The sequence below is a fragment of the Stegostoma tigrinum genome, chromosome 32 (assembly GCF_030684315.1).
Source record: "Stegostoma tigrinum isolate sSteTig4 chromosome 32, sSteTig4.hap1, whole genome shotgun sequence".
Classification (NCBI taxonomy): Eukaryota; Metazoa; Chordata; class Chondrichthyes; order Orectolobiformes; family Stegostomatidae; genus Stegostoma; species Stegostoma tigrinum.
In genome coordinates this window covers 15,834,468-15,856,403 of record NC_081385.1, presented here as the reverse complement: position 1 = coordinate 15,856,403, position 21,936 = coordinate 15,834,468, and the positions used below count along the sequence as shown (strand labels likewise).

Below are 21,936 nucleotides of genomic sequence, written 5' to 3'. Positions count from 1 at the left end.
AGCCAAATACTTTGATTTCCGTATAATCATGGACAAACACAAGTTTATTTAGGCTGAAGAATACAGACATCATGTCACAGTCTGAGCTGCAATAAGCATCTCAAGTGTCATATAAGCAATATTATGGTCACATCTATTTAACTAAAGCACTTTTCTTTGTTTGAGTTATATTACTCAAACACTTAGAATGCAATTCAGAGCTACACAAATCCAGCCACTGCTGTGATATGTACAGGAGAATCAGTTGTATATCAGGTGCCTTGTGTAGAGAATTAAATTGACACAAATGTGGAAAAATATTGTTGTCCTCCAATTTTCAGATCAAGTCTGGCATCTTCTCAAGCATACAGTGGATAACAGATTCAACAACTCAACTTCCATTATAAATTGAATTTCTTTCTCCCACAAGAACAATTCCACAAGCTGGGATGTTTGCCAGTTCAAACAATTCCAAATACATTTACTACATGACTACTGATGTTCATTGGACACTTTAATTTTGAAGCTACCCCCTGGTTAGAACAAAGAACAAACATGTACATACACTGCACCCATTTCAATTCAACAATATAGGTTGCAGCCATTTACTGGATCATTTCCCAGGGCAATGTCCTGTCTAATCACAGCCAATCTGCCTGGTTTAAAATATGAACAATGCCTGGCTGTTAACTGTCAATCACCATGAATGAGTGCATTCTCCAAAGCAAAGCCACAAGCAATCAGAGTCCACTTAGCATCTATTTAGCATTGTCCCTTCATACCTCTTATTTTTTGAGGGCTTTTCCTGGGATGGCAGGGCTGACATATGAAAGACTTGATTGGTTTGGGGTATACTCACTGGGAGTTTAGAAGATCAAGGAGGGATCTCATAGAAATCTATAAAATTCCTAACAGAATGGAACAAGGTAAACACAATGTTGTGGATGTCCATTTAGGACTGAGAGGAGGAAAACTTTCTTCACTAGCGAGTGGTGAGCCTCCTGAACTCTGTATCACAGGAAGTGGCTGAGATCAAGCAGTGAACGCTTTCAAGAAGGAATTAGATGTAGTTCTTAGGTCTAAAGGGATAAAAGGTAGGGAGAGAAAGTGGGAATAGAGTACTGAGTTGGATATTCAGTCATGATTATATTAAACAGCAGAAGAGCCTCCAAAGGCCTTGTAGGCTACTCCTGCTCCAATGTTCTCTACCTTATAAATGTTGGTTTCCCCTGGAACTGGTATTCTTGTCAGTTGTACTGAGTACAAAATGAAAATCTTCATCAAACTTTTCTTTATACAGCAAAGTAGGTTCTGTACCACCAAATGACTTTTTAATATTCTTGTTCCACGCAAGTTCTGCAAATTCCAGTCCCTCTTTCATCTCCTCCCCAAGTTGATACACATCCAACCGTTTAACCTATTTTCTGTCATTTGGATCATTGTAATGTGGGATCTCAAGGAACCTTCTGCACATAGGCAACAAAAGCTATTCATTAATCATGCTGTCTAATTCTAAGCAGTCAGAAGGCCAACCAGCATGGTTACTCGCACGGTGATTCATTACGTATGTTAAAGTACAGATTTTTAAAATGTTTATTTTCTTTCACATACCACCCCTTTAACCATTAGCATGAATGCACTAGAACTGATATACAACCTACCAATTACTATGACAACTTTGTGCTGAGCACACTGGTGACAGGAGTCTTAGAAAATTCTGCCATGCATTGACCTCCACCCACATTTTGACAATGTTGAAATGAGAGACACGTACTCACATGCATATCACCAAGTAAATGGAACTAAAAGCAAAAGCATTCTTTCCTGAAAGTACTTGTCCTAATATTAAAGACAACTAAGACCAAGGGCAACCACATGACAAACTGGTTAGCATGATACACAGATATGCCTGTTTGTCACCCTATAAACCCTTTGTAGTTTTTGTGGCATGTAGGTGAATGACATGAGCCTCAAGAAGTGTCATGAGAAGCTAGATGGAAAATAAATTGTACTGAATCAATATTAATAACCACAGAAGATCAACATTCACAAAAAGTAAACTAATGGCAATAAAATTAAGTAGCACAGTAAGCAGACGAACACGGTTACATGGCTTATAAGAGTCTCAATGCGTACGTCAACATTTCAAACAGGAATCATAGACATCAGGTTATAATACAACAGGTTTATTTGCAAACACAAGCTTTCGGAGCCTCACTCCTCCTTGAAGTGTTAGAGAGGGGGTTAGTATTAGACACAGAATTTATAAGTAAAAGATCAAAGTGTTACACCACTGATGAGGGTGTACGAAACCTATACGACTATAACCTGGTGTTGTGAGATTTCTGACCTCATCCACTGCAGTCCAACATCAGCACCTCCGCATCATTTCAAACAGGAAGAAACTGACATGGTCAGAGGGATCAGGATCGTTTTGAGTTATTAGCCACATAGTTATAACCAGTAATTTGTATTCTGGAATAACCTAACATTTATCACTTCATTTGAAAGCATGTGGGTGTGTACTTGGGAGTTATTTCAATTAGCCACACAGGAAATGACAGAAAGATTTCACAAAGCATATATGTCTATAAGTATGACTCTGGTATTATGTTAGTTTTGCTCTTTTCTTCCTTGATTTTTTTTCCAACAGTACCAACTTTGAGAATTTTCAGAATAAGAGTTTTTGTAAAATCAGTATTTTGCTCTGGAAATCCATAAACTCTGAATTGGATCAAATGGATTGAGACATGGGAGTTCTATTTTTCATCATAAACTTCAATTCCTACTAATTCTCTTTCTAACAAGCTTGCCTAGTCTGAACTGGCAGAATCTACCTACTGCTATGCATTAAGAGCTGTCAAATGACTATGTGATTTTCAATCATAAGTTATACAGTTAAGGGAATACTTCTTACATAAGACCATAAGACATAGGAGTGGAAGTAAGGCCATTCAGCCCATCAAGTACACGCCACCATTTAAATCATGGCTGATGGGCATTTCAACTCCCACTTCCCTGCACTCCCCCCGTAGCCCTTGATTCTTTGTGAGATCAAGAATTTGTCAATCTCTGCCTTGAAGGCATCTAATGTCCCGGCCTCCACTGCACTCCATGGCAACGAATTCCACAAGCCCACCACTCTCTGGCTGAAGAAATGTCATCTCATTTCAGTTTTAAATTTACCCCCTCTAATTTTAAGGCTGTGCCCACGGGGCCTAGTCTCCCTGCCTAACGGAAACAACTTCCTAGCATCCACCCCTTCTAAGCCATAAAACAGAAACATAAAACAGTTGGAAAGGTGCAACGCAGGCACTGTTTAGCCTAGTGATATCAACATTATTTTACTTACTCTTGTCCCATCATATATTTATTTTTTGCTCTTCAAATTCACTTTTGGGATTGCTGTTCTCACTCCATAGTTAAGGTGAAAGGTAATTACTTTTTATTAATTAATTATGTTGTAATACAGAACTTGAATATTGTCAAAGTTTTCACCATGCACTTATTGGGACAGTCTGGAAGAATACCAATGTTGAGGGGAGCATGTTTATACTGTTTATGCTTATTAGTTGGCAAGTAGGTTCTAAATCGTTAGAGGTATTGCCATGCAGCATAATACCAGTCAGGTGATGACTAACCATTAACTGTCAAGCATTCAATCTGAACCAATGAGTTGATTCTTGTTGCTCAATGTATTGCCTTGAGGCATGAACCAGACAATGGCTGGGACTTGTATTGTTCAGGTGAAACAAACTCCATGTGCATACGTTGTGACTATAAAGAATAGGGACCTCTGCATTAATATCTAGTTTTCAGTCCACACAAATGTTCCACACTGCATTCCAGGCTGAGAATATTAAATTGCTTATGAGCATATTTCTGAAATACTCAGGATTATTTCACAAATGTTGCTCAAACACAGAATAACATTAGACACACTGTTTAGGGTTGACCAAATATGGCTTTTTAGACATTAAGTATCTTGAATGTTGTGAAGTTGAAGGGACACACTGTTTAATACAATCTGCCAATCTTCAGGATGCTAGCTATGCAACTGCCCATATTTAGCAACACACTGGCACTGAAATTCATATACTACCCATTTATGTAACAAGCAGGCATCCTTCTAGCTTGATGGTAGCATTCTAATGGTAGCAAATTCCACATAATTTTAGAGATAACAAGGTGTGGAGCTGGATGAACACTGATTCGTTTAAATATTTATCTAAAGTTGTGTCCCTGACTACTCCTGTATGTGATCTCCTTACTGTTCAGGCCATTTTCATTGTGCTTTGGGTCAAACAGAAAAGCACACTCACTCGTTTTGTCAGTAACTGCAGTGTATTCACCTGATCTATCTTTTTAAAGCTGTGTTACAAAAAATATATTTCTGAAAAGCTAAAGTTCAGTTTCATCTTGTGTTGATTCACTGCAGTGTTGAAGTGCTTTGTAATGCTGAATTTTCTATTTTCTGAAATGGAGTTTATCCAAGAGAAATGTCATAATGCATAAACAATGGGAAGCACGATATTCTGACTAAATCATTACGTTACAAACACAAACATAGATCTTCACAGAATAAATTTCAATCTTATTAATTCTGATCGATGCAACATCATAGCAATAGTTAAACAGAAAGTGATGTTCCTTTTGAAAGAAAGCTTTATCAATTTATTAGAAGTTACAATTGCAGTTTATAATGAATCAATTGAAATTTCAACCAGTCATTTTATTATTATTTGTACCTATAGGTGAAGAAGCCAAATATGGTAGAAAAATTTCAGATTGTTTCAGTTGTATGGAAATTTCAAAAGAACAGCATTTGTTAGCCAGCAAACATAAGATTTGTAGTGGAATTATATGTTCAAATTTAACTATGTTTCTTCAACTCTACAGGCCATCAAAACTGCCTTCCAGCTCCAGCAAATCGCCAAGAGGTAATGATGCAAAACATGAAGGGTTTGCACTTCCAGACATTAGGCCACTGAATCTATCTGGTCTTACTGAAGACAGATCAGATTGTACAGTAGGATAGCTGGGGAGAAAAGTATTTTCATAGTCTATGGAACGAAATGGATAAAGCTCTGATGCAGATGGAAATCTCTGAAAGATAGGGAAAATGCACAAGTTTATTAAATTTGCAAACAACTTTACAAATTACAATTAGGAAAATATTTTTGCAGTGACTTAAACGTAACACCCATGTAAGCTATCAATTTAACACGTTACAAGTCAAATTGAAAGTTGGCTTTTAATCAAATGCTGACAAAATGTTTTGGGTACTTAATATGCATACTTAGAATAAAACAGAACTCAAACTTGAATTTTGCTGGTAATCAACCCCACAACAAAAATACAACAATATATCAGTTATTTCTGTAAAACAATGCAAATCTTAGATTATCCTTTGCCTGCTAATGAATTCTGCTCAGCATAATGTAGTTTTTTTTAAAAATAAGTCACGTGACGTGAAATGATCATTACAACTGGCAGAATAGGTGATGGAGTTGGCAAACCATATGGAAGACAACGTATAGTACTGAACTTCAAATTGAGTGATCGGAGATATCTGAAGTGACACAGGAATATTTATTAAATGAAATCTAACAATCATTCAGAGATAATGGGAACTGCAGATGCTGGAGAATCCAAGATAACAAAGTGTGAAGCTGGATCAGCTTCTGAAGCAGCATCTCAGGGGCACAAAAGCCGACGTTTCGGGCCTAGATCCTTCATCAGAGAGGGGGATGGGGAGAGGGAACTGGAATAAATAGGGAGAGAGGGAGAGGCAGACCGAAGATGGAGAGAAAAGAAGATAGGTGGGGAGGAGTATAGGTAGGGAGGGGATAGGTCAGTCCAGGGAGGACAGGTCAAGGAGGTGGGATGAGGTTAGTAGGTAGGAAATGGAGCTGTGGCTTGAGGTCCCCCTCCCATTCCTTAGACGACATGTCCATCATGGGCCTCCTGCAGTACCACAATGATGCCACCCGAAGGTTGCAGGAACAGCAACTCATATTCCACTTGGGAAGCCAGCAGCCCAATGGTATCAATGTGGACTTCACAAGCTTCAAAATCTCCCCTTCCCCCACCGCATCCCAAAACCAGCCCAGCTCATCCCCTCCCCCCACTGCATCCCAAAACCACCCCAGCTTGTTCCCACCTCCCTAACCTGTTCTTCCTCTCACCTATTCCCTCCTCCCAGCTCAAGCTGCACCTCCATTTCCTACCTACTAACCTCATCCCGCCTCCTTGACCTGTCCATCCTCCCTGGACTGACCTATCCCCTCCCTACCTATACTCTCCCCTCCACCTATCTTCTTTTCTCTCCATCTTTGGTCCACCTCCCCCTCTCTCCCTATTTATTCCAGAACCCTCTCCCCATCCCACTCTCTGAAGAAGGGTCTAGGCCCAAAACATCAGCTTTCGTGCTCCTGAGATGCTGCTTGGCCTGCTGTGTTCATCCAGCTTCACACTTTGTTACCTCACAATCATTCCTTTTTTAAACCTCGACATGTTTTCATATGAATCTGATACAAGTTGCTTTGTCTTTAAATTTCATGCATTGTAACACATATAGCATTTTTGAATCAATAATGTTCTAACTTTACATCCTAAAAGTGAATCTCTCATAGCTCCAATTCTACATGATATTTAAATAAGGAGTGGATTGGACTTGAAAATAAATTTTAACAAACAATCAAGTCCTACCAAAGTATCTAACCTATACTATGTTGATTTTAATATTGCTTCTGCTCAATGTGAGAAAGGCCTAGCTGTTTTCACAGGAGTGGAAAAGGTCAACAAACAGAATCACTGACTACAATATGCATTGATGAAAGTTCACGTAAGGAAAAAGTGTAGTGCTGCAATCAAATGACAGAAAGGAAGGGAATTCGGTAATAAAAATTAAAGATACATACTGCATTTTGCTGTTTTGGCGGCATTTATTTTGTTGGCAGTACTTGATACCAAGCTGTTCTACTTTGCAATGTGACAGGTAATTACATTTTTATACAAGTGTAATACTGGGGAAAGAATAGGATGCCACAAACATCTTAAGAGGCAAACTGTACGTACCATTTCTCGATAGGTATGCTGAACAACATGGTGAGAAACTTGCCTGACCAGGTCAATGACAGATAAACCAAACAGAGTACCATTATTTTCATCTTTCACTTTATTAATAAGTGAATGAAATACATCCCTGTTAAGATGAAACAAAAGGATAAAATTAGTCAAGTTAATGGCATGAGTGATTGGGCTTAAAAGATTGCAGATTGCTCAATTAATTCAAAAAAAATTTCTAATCCATAGTATGCTCACTAAGTCCATAGTTTCCAATATGAGCGTCAGTCTTTGATCAAGGCTAACTGAAGCATTTTCAAACATGCCGTGGATAAACTTGAAAGGTTTTCATGATTTGTTTTAGACATTGTTTTCGCTCATACGATGCATGCAAACAAGGATATGGCTACTTAGTTCCTCAAGCCTGCTCTACCATTCAATCTGATCTGATGGTAATGCCAACCCACATTTCCACTTATATCTGGTAACCTTTTACCCCCTTGCCTAACAAGAACCTATCCACCTCTGTGTTAAAAATATTCAAGGACTTTGCTTCCATCACCTTTTCAGAAAGAGTATTCCAAAGACTCATGACACTCAATAAATTTTTAAAAATCACCTCATCTATTTTAAATGAATGACCCCTGATTTCCAAACAGTGATGTCTAATTCCAGATTGTCCAATCAGAGATAACATCTTCTCCACATCTACCTTATCAAGACCTCTCAGGATCTTTTACTGTTTCAATCATATCATTCTGACCCTTCTAAACTTCAGTGGGTGGAAGCCTAGCAATCTTTTCTCATAAGTCAACCCAAACATCCCAGGTATCAGGCAGGTAAACCCTCTCCAAATTGCTTCCAATGCATTTACATCCTCTCCTAAATTTTAATGACCGTTTACTGCACACTGTGCTCCAGATATGTTCTCAACAATACCCTGTATAACTGAAGCGTAACTGCAATACAATTGCATTCAATTCCTTTCACAATAAGCAGTAGAATTCTGTTAGCTTTCCAAATTACTCACTGGAACTGCATTCTAACATTGTGATTTATGCACCTGTGCACACAAATCCCTCTGCATCTCAGAATTCTGCAATCATTCTTCCTGCAAAGAACAATTTCACAATGCTTCATATTAAACACCATTTGCCAAATCTTTATCCATTTAATCAACCTAGTTATATAATTTTGTAGCCTCGTTACATCATCTTCACAACTTACTTCCTGACTATCTTTGCATCATCAGCAAATTTGGAAACCATACCTTCAAAGCCTCATCCAAGTTAATTTATATAAATGGTAAACAGCTGAAGTCCCAACATTGATCTTTCTGGCACACCACTTAATACATCTTGCCAACCCTAGAAAAAAAACTGCTCATGCCTTCTCTTGTTTTCTGTTCGTCAGAAAATCTATCCATGTCCATACGTGAGCAGTACGCCACGAGTTTTATTTTCTGCAACTACCTTTGATATAGGACTTTCACAAATGCTTTCTGGAAATTTACATTTGCCAACTCCTTTTTATCCACTTCTTCAAAGAACTTCAATAGATAGGTAAATATTGTTTGACCATTCACAAGATCATGGTGAATCTGCCTGAATACCCTGAACTTATCCAAGTGCCCGGTTAGAAGCTTGTAACAAATTTCTATTGAATAAGTCAACTGGCATATAGTATCCTGTTTTCATTCTCCCACCCTTTGTGAATAAGGGAGTTACAATCTAGCCCATTTAATGGCAATCTCAAAAGTCACTCCACTTTGTGAACTCGTTGCTAGTTAAACAAGATATATGAGCCACACAGGGATCTTGTAGTGCAGAAGTGTCCTATCCTCTGGGCCAGGAGGTTCAGATCTAAATTTTCCTGTTCCAGAGGAGCGTCGTAAATGTATCTGAACACATTCATTAAAAATAATATGTGGTACCTTAAAAGGCAACCTGACACCAAGAAATAAAAAGTGTTCGCATGCTATTTTTGTCTATGTATGGTTTAAGCAACAAAATCTTTAACTGACAGGCACCATAATTAACAATTGTTGCTTTCTAGCTAACTATTAGGAAAACTTCAAGCTGATTCCAGAGTCATAAACTTGTATATATGTGTCTGTGAGCCTGCATGTTACTAGTCCATCACGTTGCACATTGACAATTCAATAGGCTACACCATCAAGACCTATTGATAGCATTTTCTAATGAAGTCAGAATGTGCAGGATTAAACCACAGTAGAATTTAGAATCTGTGCCATACACTGGCATCAGCATTCAACATGAAACAAATATGCTTTTACTGCAAGCACTGAGATAAATAAAAACTTACGCGCTTATTGTAGGGAATTTGAACAAAAGTTGTTCCATTACTGCATGATACAATGATCTTGGCTCTGCAAGAACACATAACTCCCTGCCAAATGGTGACTTGGTGGTGGTGGATGCTCCATCAAGTCGCCTTTTGGTGTGTAAAGCCTGGAAGTCTTTCCTGGACTTAACAATTGCATGTGCAGACTGTAAATGTTTGAAGGGTTCATTCAAGGGCTCAGCTGTGGAGTCAGAAGATTCAAATAAATGATGTTGAAGATTCTCTGAGAAATGTGAAGTCTGTAATGTGCCAAGAGAATTATCTGGGATTGTTGATGATTTTTCTTCATTTGAGACATCATGCATTTCCAAACCACCACTATCAAGATAAAGAGGAAATGGCATTTTTTGACCAGCCAACATCCTAAGTTCTAGTTCAAGATCAGACTGGTTAAGATCCAACAAATCAAGGGCTGAATTAGGCTGCATAAGTGGTACCGTTACGTGACTGGCTGGCCAAGCAGCTGATCTGTAGTTGTTTTTTTCTGCTGTCAGTAATGTTTTCTCATCAAGTCCTATATTCTTAGATCTGGGTGAAAACCAGGCACTTTCTGCAACATTCTGATTCATTTCAACTGTTACAGGAGATGGTGAAAGTCTTTGTTGATCTACAGGATACTTTTGATGTTTAAATTTGTATTGCGATGGCATAAAGTTAAAATAATTTGTAGAAAATGCACCGTCATAATATGTTCCATCTTCCTGAGACCAAGATGTAGCCTAAAAAAAAGCACAATTATCTGTAAGTGCTCATAAAATCCAGGTTGTTAGACATACTGTGGTCTGCTTTTATTCTAGATATATTTGGAAGGGTAACTTATGAACCGAGTAGCTTACTCTACTACTGAATAGTTTATGCTGAGGACTACAGATTATTCTGTTGTGACAAGTCCACAGGAATAGTGGTGTATAGGTGGATGGCAACATCATCCCGCAGTTTAGTAGGGGTGCTAGGCATGAAACTTGGCAAAAGATGAAGATCAGATAGTTATGTTGGGGCTTGTTGGGGACGTAATGGTGGGAATCTCAATGGATAACAGTGGAAAAAAAAACTTACATTGACCAGATCAATTTGCTCTTGAATTCCTTTCATTCTTTTTTTCCACATGTCACAAATAGCAATGATGTCTGGAGAATTAACGTACCTTCGAGATGCAACCAGAAATGTAAGAAAGGTTTACTTGTTCTATCTACTTTTGAACTTTAAGGTGATCATAATTTCTTATTTAAACAAGACAAACAGTATTATTTTCACATTCAACATGCACTAGTTTATTCATATTGAGATAACTTGGATAACAAATACTTATGCAACTTGCGCTATAGAATGCGACTGCAATGATGTGTGTATACCGTAGCATCACAGAATGGTTACCACACAAAGAAAGGCCATTTAGCCTGAACATACAATTATTGCTTGCTTTAAACACAGTGCTCAGACAATGGTTAATGTCCATTTGGTAGCAACTTAAATTATCTTGAGAATCACTAATTTGTAGTGTATGTTGACGATAACTGGAAAATAAGTTTGCTTTGAATATTTTACTCTCAGCAAGGTTGCAGAAAATGTAAAATGTCTTTGGGTCTTGTAGACAGATTGGAGGGTAGTGCTGAAAAGAGAGAGATATGCTGCCAAAGCTTTTTGTCCTGCATTTATCAAGACAAATGCAAGAAAGTCAAATTATCACAATACTACAGGAGAAAAGAGTTCTGATTGGTTGCAAGACACTGTCATGGAAAAAGTGATTTAAATGTGGCATTGTTACACTTAACCTACTGTATGCAAGGCTAAAATCTCTGACATGACTATAATACAAAGGCTCTCTCTCATCAGGTACCAAGTGAAAAGCACTTAAATGCTGTTGCAGCAGTGAAATATATTATAAAGCCTAAAAACTGTATAGTTCAAGCACCAGGAAGCATCACTTTTAAACTGTATGATGCTGTGCTTGACAGAAAAGCAGGAGACACTATTTATCAATAAACCTGCCACAATTCAAATATTTCTCTGTAAATTTATTGAAGTACAAGTGAGAATTGAGAAGGCAGAAGCCTTCATAAAAGTTGTCCTGGGTACATGGCCATTTCAAATATTTGCTTCAATACACTTTGTAATATCTCAACATATGTTCAGTGACGAGTCAAAAAGATAAAAGTGGAAACGTCTTCGTTCAAGCATCAGCAATACAAGTTACAGTGACATAACTTTAGCCACTACACACAATTAAACAGCTGTTGTCATCTACGTGTGGAAAGGGGAAAATCACAAGAATAACAGTTTAGGGACACAGCTTTTTGCAAACACATATGCAACTGCACTATTATTTTTCATGTATTGTTTTTATAAATGACATACTTCTAACAATATCCTTGATTCTGAATTATGAGAAACAAAATAGCATTAAGGTGATGGGCTCAGACAGAGCAATTTCCCTTGTACGATTAAATGGAACACACTGTGCATGACTTGTGGAAAGAACAGACTTGTAAGATTGAATGCTTTTTCATTTTTCACTTTTCCAGTTCAATTCAATATCAGTAAAAGGATGCAAGTTACACTAGACTCAAAAGTCTTTGTAAGGTGTTGAGCTCGTCCCACTATCAAGTCGTAATTCAAGGTTTTGTTCATTGTTAGAAATATGAAGGTTAAAAGATTACTTTGTATTTGGAATGACTTTTTAAAATAAAATGGTTTAATGAAGGAGGTCACATGAACTACTCTGGATTTTGCCTGACAATAAGCTTAAGTGGCTTTACTGGTAAAGGTTAAGTGGGTCTGGGTTGATTTAATGAGAAGAAAATGCAAAATTCTCGCATCTACCAATGACAGCAAGAGCATTTGTGATGACTGAGTCGATTGTTAATCCCCAGGGAGGTGTCAGGAATGTCAAACTGTAGACTGTCTATTCAATGTCGAGATAAAGTTTGGTGGGGGGGATCTAAACCACAGCCAGTTAGCAATTCTACTTCAATCCAAGGGCCATGCAGTTCATACTGCCACATGAATAAGCTCCAGGATCTGTGTCTGAAGCAAAGACAACATTGTTTCAGACGTTTGCAAAAATAGCGTTCCAGTTTAGGGTCTTTGTCAGAGTGGAAGTCTATAGTCTTGTTATTAATTGGAAGGATCATGCAACAGGAACTTGTTTTTCAAACATTATCGCTTAACACAAGTAATAAACATTTTCCCAAACCGGTCTCTTTCTGCTGAATGAAAATTTGATTTGTGTTCAATGTTGGATCAAACGTTACGGTATTAAGTTTCTTTTTCTTTATTTATTAATGGGATGAGGGTGTCGCTGGCTAGGTAGCATTTATTGCCCATCCCTAATCAGAGTTAACCACAATGCTACAGATCTAGACTCACATGTAGGCCAGACCTGGTAAGGATGGTGGTTTCCTCCTCAAAAGAACATTAGTAAATCAGATGGGTTTCTCTGACAATCCACAATGGATTCATGTTCTTCACTATTTTTAATTCCAGATATTTTACTGAATTCAAATTCCACCATGGCAGGATTTGAACCTGTGTCCCAAGAATGCTATCTGGGTCTCTGGATTAACAGTCCAGCGATAATATCACTAGGCTGTCGCCTCCCCAAATGAGTGATGTTCCACAATTCTACACCTCAGCTAACACTTTCATCCAACACATAACCTTTTTTTTTCCAGCATCGACTCGTTTGCTTGACATGCTTGTTTCTTTTAAACGTCTGATTCACTGCAAATAATACAAACTGTGATAAACACTTACCGACTCTTGTATGCAGCATAAAACTTCACATTTTCAACTGCCTCTTGAAGTAGCTGATTCAGAAAATATAATCTTGTGTATTTTTTCCATTCTTGAATCTGAGTCTGGAGCAGGAATTTAAGCAACACATAGAAACGGTAATTTTACTGCCTTTAAATGTCAAGAAACATATACTACAAATTCCATGAGGAAATATTCTGTAATTCAGATATCCATGCTCCTCTAAATTTTGTCTCCTCAGTATTCCCAATTTTAACTGCATCCCCATTGGTGGCACTCAGTTGCTTGGGCCCTGAGCTCTGAAATTCTTGGCTTAAACCTTCGCCTTCTACTTCTCCTTGCACATGAGCAAGTATTAGAAGCCTCTCGGTATCTTGTAATTTTGAGGAGAAAACCTGGTCAAACGTACATGAAGATTGAAAGGATCAAATATTGTAATTTTGATAGCTGGATAAGGGGTCTGAAAATAGACCTAACATTTGACTTCCTACAGAGACAATTATTTTGGAGGAGTTCAAATATGCAATTTCTGAAGTTGTAAAAACTCATGTGGAACAGCAGAGATTCAAGCTAGATTAGCAGTGGAAATGGCAGAAGATCATGTCATGGTTCATAAATCAAATTTTGGCTTCCAACATCAATTTCAATCTGTTAGAAATTACAGGAGAAAGAAATCCTCAGGTGGTAAGGAAAAGGAAGACCTCAGTGAAGATAGTAAAAACAGTTTACGACAAGGTAAGAAGAAAGTCCATGAGGAGGAAAACAAGTAAAAAAAGCTCAGGCGTTTTCACTGTAATAAAGTAGGCCACTCAAAGTCACAGTACGGTTGTTTAGAAAAAAACACTGGGAAGACAGATGTGGGAAAACAGGAAAGGGCAGTGAGTTTTGTTGAAGTGGTAAAGGAAGTGCAAGCTAAAAAGCTGCAAAAGAATGTACAACTTGGTCAGGGGCGAGTTGAGAAGAAAATGTCAGATCTCTTTAAACAATTTATTTGCATGGCTAAAGTTTACTCATGTATGTCAGGAAGACTAGATAAATAAGTTAAGATTTTGAGAGATACTGGAGCATGTCAATCTTTGACAGTCAGAGATCAAGAGATATGTAATTCAGAAGGAGTATTGCCAGTAAAGATGGTAATATGCGGAATACATGGTGCTTTCCATCATCGGCACAACATTGTGGGCTGAAGGGCCTGTTCTGTGCTGTACTGTTCTATGTTCTATATCAAGTGAGGTTGGACAGTCCAATGAAGTGGTGAAATGGTGGAAGGAGTAATACAGAAATTCTCGATACCAGAAATACAGTTAATCCTTGGTAATGACGCAGCAGGACCACTGAGTGATGCCGACTGTGGTTGAAAAGCCAGTGGAAAATCAGGCAACTAAGGTGTTACAGGAAATATATCCTGGGATTTTTCCTGACTGTGAGATAACAAGGTCACAAAGCCATAGATTGAGGCAGGAGGAGATATCAAGGAGTGAAGATAAGAAAGTTGAAGTTCAATTATTAGAAATAATGTTTAATCAAATGATTGAGAAAAAAACAAGAACAAGCAAAGGAAAAAGTGGATTTTTTAGTACAGAGAAATTCGCTGAATTTCAACAGATATATGAAAAATTAAAGCAGTTGTATCAAAAAGCATACATAGAAGAAGAATCTGAGTGTATCCCAGAATGCTACGATCGTAAAAATGAAGTCATGATGAGGCAATGGAGATCACACATATTCAGGCAGATGAGAAATGAGAAGAAGCTCATCAGGCTGTATTACCGGCAGGTTACAGAAAGGATATGTTGTGGATAGCACGTGAATTACCACGTGGTGGTCATTTGGGAGTAAGGAAAACTCAAGCCAAAATACGAAAACATTTTTTTTATATAAGGGTGTGGCTGACTTTTGCCAGACTTGTCATATATGTCAGATAATAAAAAAAATCGCAGGCAGTGAGAAAACCAGCACCTTTAAATACTTCTTTCCACATTTGAGGAACCTTTTACAAGCGTTTTCATTGATTCCATAGGATCCATACCCAAAACAAAAAGTGGGAGCCAAAAGGAGAATGTGGTACTGTTTATAACACAGAGAGAAGAACCAAGTTCAAAATATTCTGAATTAGATATTCCTCAAAATAAATTGGATGAGGAAGCTCTCAAAAATTGGGATAAATCAGTTACTTTCCAGAGAAAAACTGAAATGACCTGAAAGAGTTATTACAATCAGGTGGGGAGATATGTGGAAGTAAACTGGGAAGTACTCATCTGAATATGCATGATGTAGATATAGAAATAGAAAACATTACGCCAATTAACTAAAATCCTCATAGACTTAACCCTTTAAAGTTGGCACGGGTTCAAAAAGAGATTTAATGCATGTTCAAAGACAACATAACCTAAGTGAGTTGCAATGAATGGAGCTCACCGATAGTAACAGTGCCAAAAGCAGATGCTACCCAACGACTACGTGAAGAATATTTCAAAGTCAATGCAGTTACAAAATATGATTCATATCATTGGAAGACTGTTTGAGAAGGTGAGACAAACAACTTTCGACTCCCAGTTAGACTTACTCAGATGATACAAGCAAGCACTTTTACTTGGAACAGAAGAAATTTCAGCTTTTGTGACTCCGAAAGGACTGTGCCAGTTTAAAATCATGCCATTTGGTATGAAAAATGCAGCAGCCACATTTCAAAGACTAACCAATAAATTAACAGGATTACCTGATTGTGCGGTGTACATCAACAATCTGGTGATTTTTTAGTCACACATGGCAGGATTTAGAGCATCTACTGGAATTGTTCAACTGACTTCAAGAGGCAGACTCGGTGATAACCTGGCGAGGAGTTCGCTCGCAAAAGCCCAAGTCTCATTCCAGAGTCATGTCACTTTTTCAGACGTTTGTACCGAATTTTAGAATATAGTTCCTCCACTGACTGACTTATTGAAGAAGTGCAGAAAATTTCAGTGAATGGAGAAATGTCAGAAGGCATCTGACAGCCTGAAAGCTGTGTTAACTATTCTTCAGTGTCAACCACACCTATTTACACAAAGCCATTCAAAGTGCCTATCAATGCAAGTGAGGTGTGTGCTGGTGCTTTACTCTTGCAAGACAAGAAGAAGACAGAAAACCTACTGGATGATTATTCAGTTTTCTAGATAAATATCAACAGAAATTTTCCACAACTGAGAAAGAGACAATGAGTTTAGTATTGGCATTACAACATTTAAATTCCTAGTAATGTGTCTGAGACAATTGTATATACTGATCAGAACCCTTAAAGTTTAAAGGAAAATTTAAAGGATTAAAAATTCAGACTGTTGATTATTGCAGCAATTTAATTTGAAAATTACACATGTGGCAGGACAATAGGGTGGCGTGGTGGCTCAGTGGTTAGCACTGCTGCCTCTCAGTGCCAGGGACCCAGGTTCAGTTCCACCCTCAGGTGACTGTGTGGAGTTTGCACATCCTCCCCGTTTCTACATGGGTTTCTTCTGGGTGCTCCAGTTTCCTACCACAGTCTAAAGATGTGCAAGCTAGGTGGATTGGCTAGATTGCCCACAGTGTTCAGGGATGTGTAGATTAGGTGGGTCATAGGGGCATAGGTCTGGGTGGAGTGCTCCAAGGGTTGGTGTGGACTTGTTGGGCCAAAGGGCCTGCTTCCACATTGTAAGGATTCTATGACTCTATGGAAAAACGTACCTGTCAAGGTGTTGTCATGACTTTGAAGGAAGAAGATAGAGGTGTTCGGTGACAGAAAACCAACTGAAATGGACAGTAGCAGTGAATGTTTGCATGCTTAGAGTCAATGTAACACATACGCACTGTAGTGTACTAATGACATAAGGCTAAAGGCTTTTAAAAAATGAAGCCATCTATGTATATTGATGGTTCATTTATTTTAATGGGGGAGAGAACACAGAATATTTTAGAACATAGAACATACACTGCAGAACAGGCCCTTCGGCCCTCGATGTTGCACCAACATGTGAACTAATCTAAGCCCATCCCCTTAAACTATCCCATCATCATCCATATGCTTATCCAAGGACTGTTTAAATGCCCCTAATGTGGCTGAGTTAACTACATTGGCAGGCAGGGCATTCCATGCCCTTACCACTCTCTGAGTAAAGAACCTGCCTCTGACATCCATCTTAAATCTATCAGCCCTCAATTTGTAGCTATGCCACCTTGTACAAGCTGACGTCAAATTCCTCGGAAAAAGACTCTCACTGTCTACCCTATCTAACTAGGAATTCCAAGTAGGAATTGTAACCCTGCTCAAACCTAATTGTTGTCATCCACAAATTTTGAAATTCTATTTCTGATTCCCAATTCCAAATTGTTCACATAAAGTATCAACTATTTCACCATAGATTCTTAAGGAATGTCAGTTCCTAATCTGAATAACTACCTTGAATTCCTAATCTCCATTCTCTGCCAGCTCACTATCCATTCTGTAGCTGGTTACTTGATACACGTTCTGGCTTTAGTAATAAATTTATAAAGTGTAACCTTCCTGAGGGCTTTTTGAAATCCCATGTATATTACATCAACTGTTGTCCACTCTTGAAAAATGGAAGTCTGGGCTGCTGCATTGCAGGGAAAGAACAAATTATTTTTTCACAAATCAAAAGAAAAGTGGAATTATGTAGTCATTTATGGGTTACACAAATACATATAATTTTTTGCTGAAACCAGGTTTTATCCTTTAATGAGACTAGCTGACGCTTGGTATCTATGTATTGTCAAAAAAAGGAACTGCCTAATTTTGATAAAGAACTGAGCAAATTGCACTCATCCTTCCAAAAGCCTGAAAGCAAATGAAACCTCCCTTCCTCTGAGTGGAAAAGGAATGACACTCAAAGAATTTGCAACATAAAAATTTGTAACAAAAGCCAAGAGCTAGGTCAAACAGACCAGCTGCCAACCTGAGGATTGCCGCAGTCAGCAACAACATAGACAAATCAAATCACTGCCAAAACAACAAACCAAAAACTTTTAAGACAGTGACCTCACTTCTCGATTTGAGTTGGTCACTTGGTCCACAAAAATTGTTCCTTTTTGTCTCTATCTTTAACCCAGATGTTCCAGAAAAAGTTTGTCTCATGTGCCTGTCAATCTTGTTTGTAAATGAAGTGAAATTGGTTGGATTTAAGTGGGAACAATCTAAATTTTCATATTAATTTGCATATTAGTTATTAATAATCTATTTATCCTATGTTTTAGGATATAATTGCTAAAATAAACATGTTTTTGTTTTCTTGTTCATTGATGAAACCTAGTGTGTGCTTCTTTTGGATTGTGGTCATAGTCCACAACCAACTGAGAGATTAAACTAATCATATTTCATAACTTGTAGAAAAATTAGCTTGACCTCCAGCACAGACTTCCCATTAGAGCCATGACTACACATGTGAATTCTGAGCAAGTTAAAACTGGTGCCTAAATTGGTAAAGTAAGTATGAATGCCCCTTGTCTTTGTGAACATGAAACCCAGGTCAGTAACAGCCATAAAACACCAAACACTCTTCATTGCTTGGAGGTTTTTATTGACCACAACAGTATTGGAGTTGAAAAGAAATCAACCATCTATTTGGTTGAAGGGGGGGGGGGGGGGGGGCGGGTGGAGAGAGGTGAGGGTGGTGTTGGGGGCGGATGTTTCAGTTATTTTGGCCACTAGGCCTTATTGTGTCTGAACTCCCCACCTGTTCCCTGACATCATCTCAGAGATTCTGGAAATAGCCAAAGGAAGAGACCTCCAGACAATATTGAAAGTTAGCTTCAACCAGGTACAGTTACAACATTTAAAAGACATTTGGGCTGGTAAATGAAGAGGAAAGGTTTAGACGGATATGGGCCAAACACAAGCTGGACTGGTTAGACCTGAAGGTTCTGTATCCGTGCTATATGCCTCTATGTCTCTAAGTGGGTATGGTTTAATTTGGGAAACTTAGTTGGCATGGACGAGTTGGACCAAAGGGTCTGTTTCGATGCTGTATGATTCTGGGCACCTCAAATAAATGCTACCATCACCAGTGAAGGTAGGCTGCCACTATCATAGTTAAGATTCAATCCAATCTAGTTGGCATCCAGGGGATATAGGGGAGACATCAGAGGTAGCTTCTTTACTCAGAGAGTGGTAAGGGCATGGAAATGCATTGCCAGAGAGGGCAGTAGATTTGGCCTCATTAGGGGCATTTAAGCAGCTATTACATGGGCATATGGATGATACCATAAGGTAGGAGTGGATGTATTGCATTAAATATATTATACAAGCTGCTGAATCATCAAATGCTACATTCAATATCAAAACACAAGGTCAGAAATTCAGAAATTACATTTGAAAATGTCACTTTTTTAGTTACAGAAATCTACACCTGCATTGACGGTCTTCAGAACTTTCCACTGCCTTAAAGCAAACAACTGTAGTAGCTAAGCTGCTACTGATCAAAGCAGCAAAGGGCAGCAAGAGGTCCTAGGTTTTTGTGCATCTTTGAAATGCAATGATTTAGACAGAACTGTAATAACCTAACAGCACAACAATTTAAGAGTGCTGAATGCTCTTTCATCAAACAAGCCACGGGATGGGATACTGCAGAATGCCCCACTGCATTCATGAATTTCAGATTAATATTTGCTACAAGCCACTCTTGAATGCATTTCAGTGATTTATTCTCAGCAGTGTGCACTAAAGGTTTGGGAGCAGCTGCAGGGTGGTGCTTGGATCCAAAATTCCAGAGCTAAGGAAAATCAAGGAGGAAAATAATTTTGTTTAGAAAAAGGCTGTAATTCAAGGTTATTTGAAGAGGGAAGGATGTGCATCATCATAAAATCAAAATGAACCCCCATCGACATTAAACTGTTCAGTTTATGTGGTCCGCAGTATGAATCATCACAATCATCCTTCATATCTAATAGTAGTAACTGCAAAAATATTCCACATGGTCAAAAATAAACCAAAACACACTAAGGAAGCAAATAAAACTGAGAAACCTTTTTATCAATTTTGCTCAACATAGAGTTTGCTTTCTGTCAGTCTCACGTAGTGATATTCACACGTTAACGTCATTTACACAACATTTCCCAACAATACATACCTCAACAGAAAGTAGTCTGCTTGCTGATTGTCTACAATCTTCCTTTCTTGTGGCATAAATTGTCTGCAATTTTTTCTTGTCATTGATCCCTTTTTCCCTGAAAGCAATGAAGATACTCTTAAATAATTTATTGTGCATGTACTAAAACTGTCATCTATAGTACAGCTTTGAAGAATAAATTATTTCTATAACATCAAATATTAGAAAAAAATTTAAATAAATATAGTGCAGCCAATACCTTTCTTCTACTATCTTCTGAACTTCAGAATCATTTTCACGAATAGCTTTTTTGGACCTGAAAAGAACAGTCACATTTGAGATTTTCCTCACTCTACATAAAGCCCACATCCATTTTTCAGGTGTTTGGCCATCTGTCTTAAGATATAGTGTCTTGTCTGCCTGGGTGTCCAGCTTTCCTTCATATTGCCCCTTTAAAGCATCTTGGGAAGTTTCACTGTATCAGAATCACAATATTAATACAACGCTTTTTTGGGTTCAAATATATATGCATATATTAAACATACAATTCCTTTCATTCAAGTAAATTGAACAAACTCTCATTTCACTGATAAATTCTTTTTAAAAATCCACAAATTGATAGGAAGTTTGACAAGAATGGCACGTACTGCCTAAGTTTGTAACTTCATGGCTTACAGACCTTTAAGTCCAACATACCTTTCTAAATTGTTCTTTGTAGATTTAAGTTCTTCTTGTAGTGTACTAAGTTCTTGTAATCGATACTTCCTTTGGTCAAAATTCTTTTCTTTTTGAGCCTTCATCTGTAGCTTTACTGTTCTGAGTTCATTCCTCAATTTCTATTATACAGAGTTAAAAGTGAGCAATCTTACTTTGTTATTTTCTGTGCCTATTTCCAAGTTCCCCTATTTTCCATTAATAGGTTAACTGTGCATCCTCTAAAAACCTTTAAAAAAACTTATGTCATGCTTACATGATTTTTAAAACTGAAAGCTGTACCATACTCATCCAGTCTTACAAAATCATTCTCGACAAACATGGGTCAGGCAAGTGGTATTATCATTGGACTGTTAATTCAGAGATCCAGGTAATGTTCTAGGGATCCAGGTTTGAATCCTGCCACAGCAAATGGTGGAATCTAATTCAATAAATGTCTGGAATTAAGAATCTAATGATAACCATAAATCCATTATTGGTTGTCAGAAAACCCATCTGGTTCACTAATGTTGTTTAGGGAAGGGAACTACCAATGTTACCTGATCTGGCCTACATTTTAGTCCAGACCCACAGCAATATGGTTGACTCTGAACTGCACTTTGTGCAATTAGCATAGGCAATGAATGCTGGTCTAGCCAGCAATGTTCTCCTCCCGTGAATTAAAAATAAGATCAACAGTATAACCGTTGCTCTAAAGACTGCAGGACTCTGATACAAGTAAAGAAAACGCACTTCAAACAATTCCCAGTGTCATTACTTTAGAATGCTGAGAACAAGGACTGATGAAAGATGAAAGAAAGATGAAGGGTCTAGGCCCGAAACGTCAGCTTTTGTGCTCCTGAGATGCTGCTGGGCCTGCTGCGTTTATCCAGCCTCTCATTTTATTATCTCTGATGAAAGATCTATTCAGTTCTCAAAATATTAAGAGATGTAGATTAATATACATTGTGCCAGATGCAACATGGGTATATACTTAAGGTAA

At 38.0% G+C, this 21,936-nt stretch overlaps 1 protein-coding gene across 1 annotated transcript in view; it reads right to left on the bottom strand.

Annotated features, from left to right (window-relative positions):
- LOC125466871 (uncharacterized) overlaps window positions 1-21,936 on the bottom strand; it is a 108,820-nt gene continuing 86,884 nt past the window's right edge. The window contains exons 32-39 of the mRNA XM_048561980.2: window positions 20,937-21,076; window positions 20,500-20,556; window positions 20,262-20,358; window positions 13,165-13,268; window positions 10,468-10,555; window positions 9,373-10,130; window positions 7,060-7,186; window positions 1-5,085 (exon numbers count right to left, since the gene is read on the bottom strand). Of these exons, the coding sequence (XP_048417937.1) occupies window positions 4,873-5,085; window positions 7,060-7,186; window positions 9,373-10,130; window positions 10,468-10,555; window positions 13,165-13,268; window positions 20,262-20,358; window positions 20,500-20,556; window positions 20,937-21,076 (1,584 nt within the window). The 3' untranslated portion in view covers window positions 1-4,872. The remainder of the gene's footprint in view (window positions 5,086-7,059; window positions 7,187-9,372; window positions 10,131-10,467; window positions 10,556-13,164; window positions 13,269-20,261; window positions 20,359-20,499; window positions 20,557-20,936; window positions 21,077-21,936) is intronic.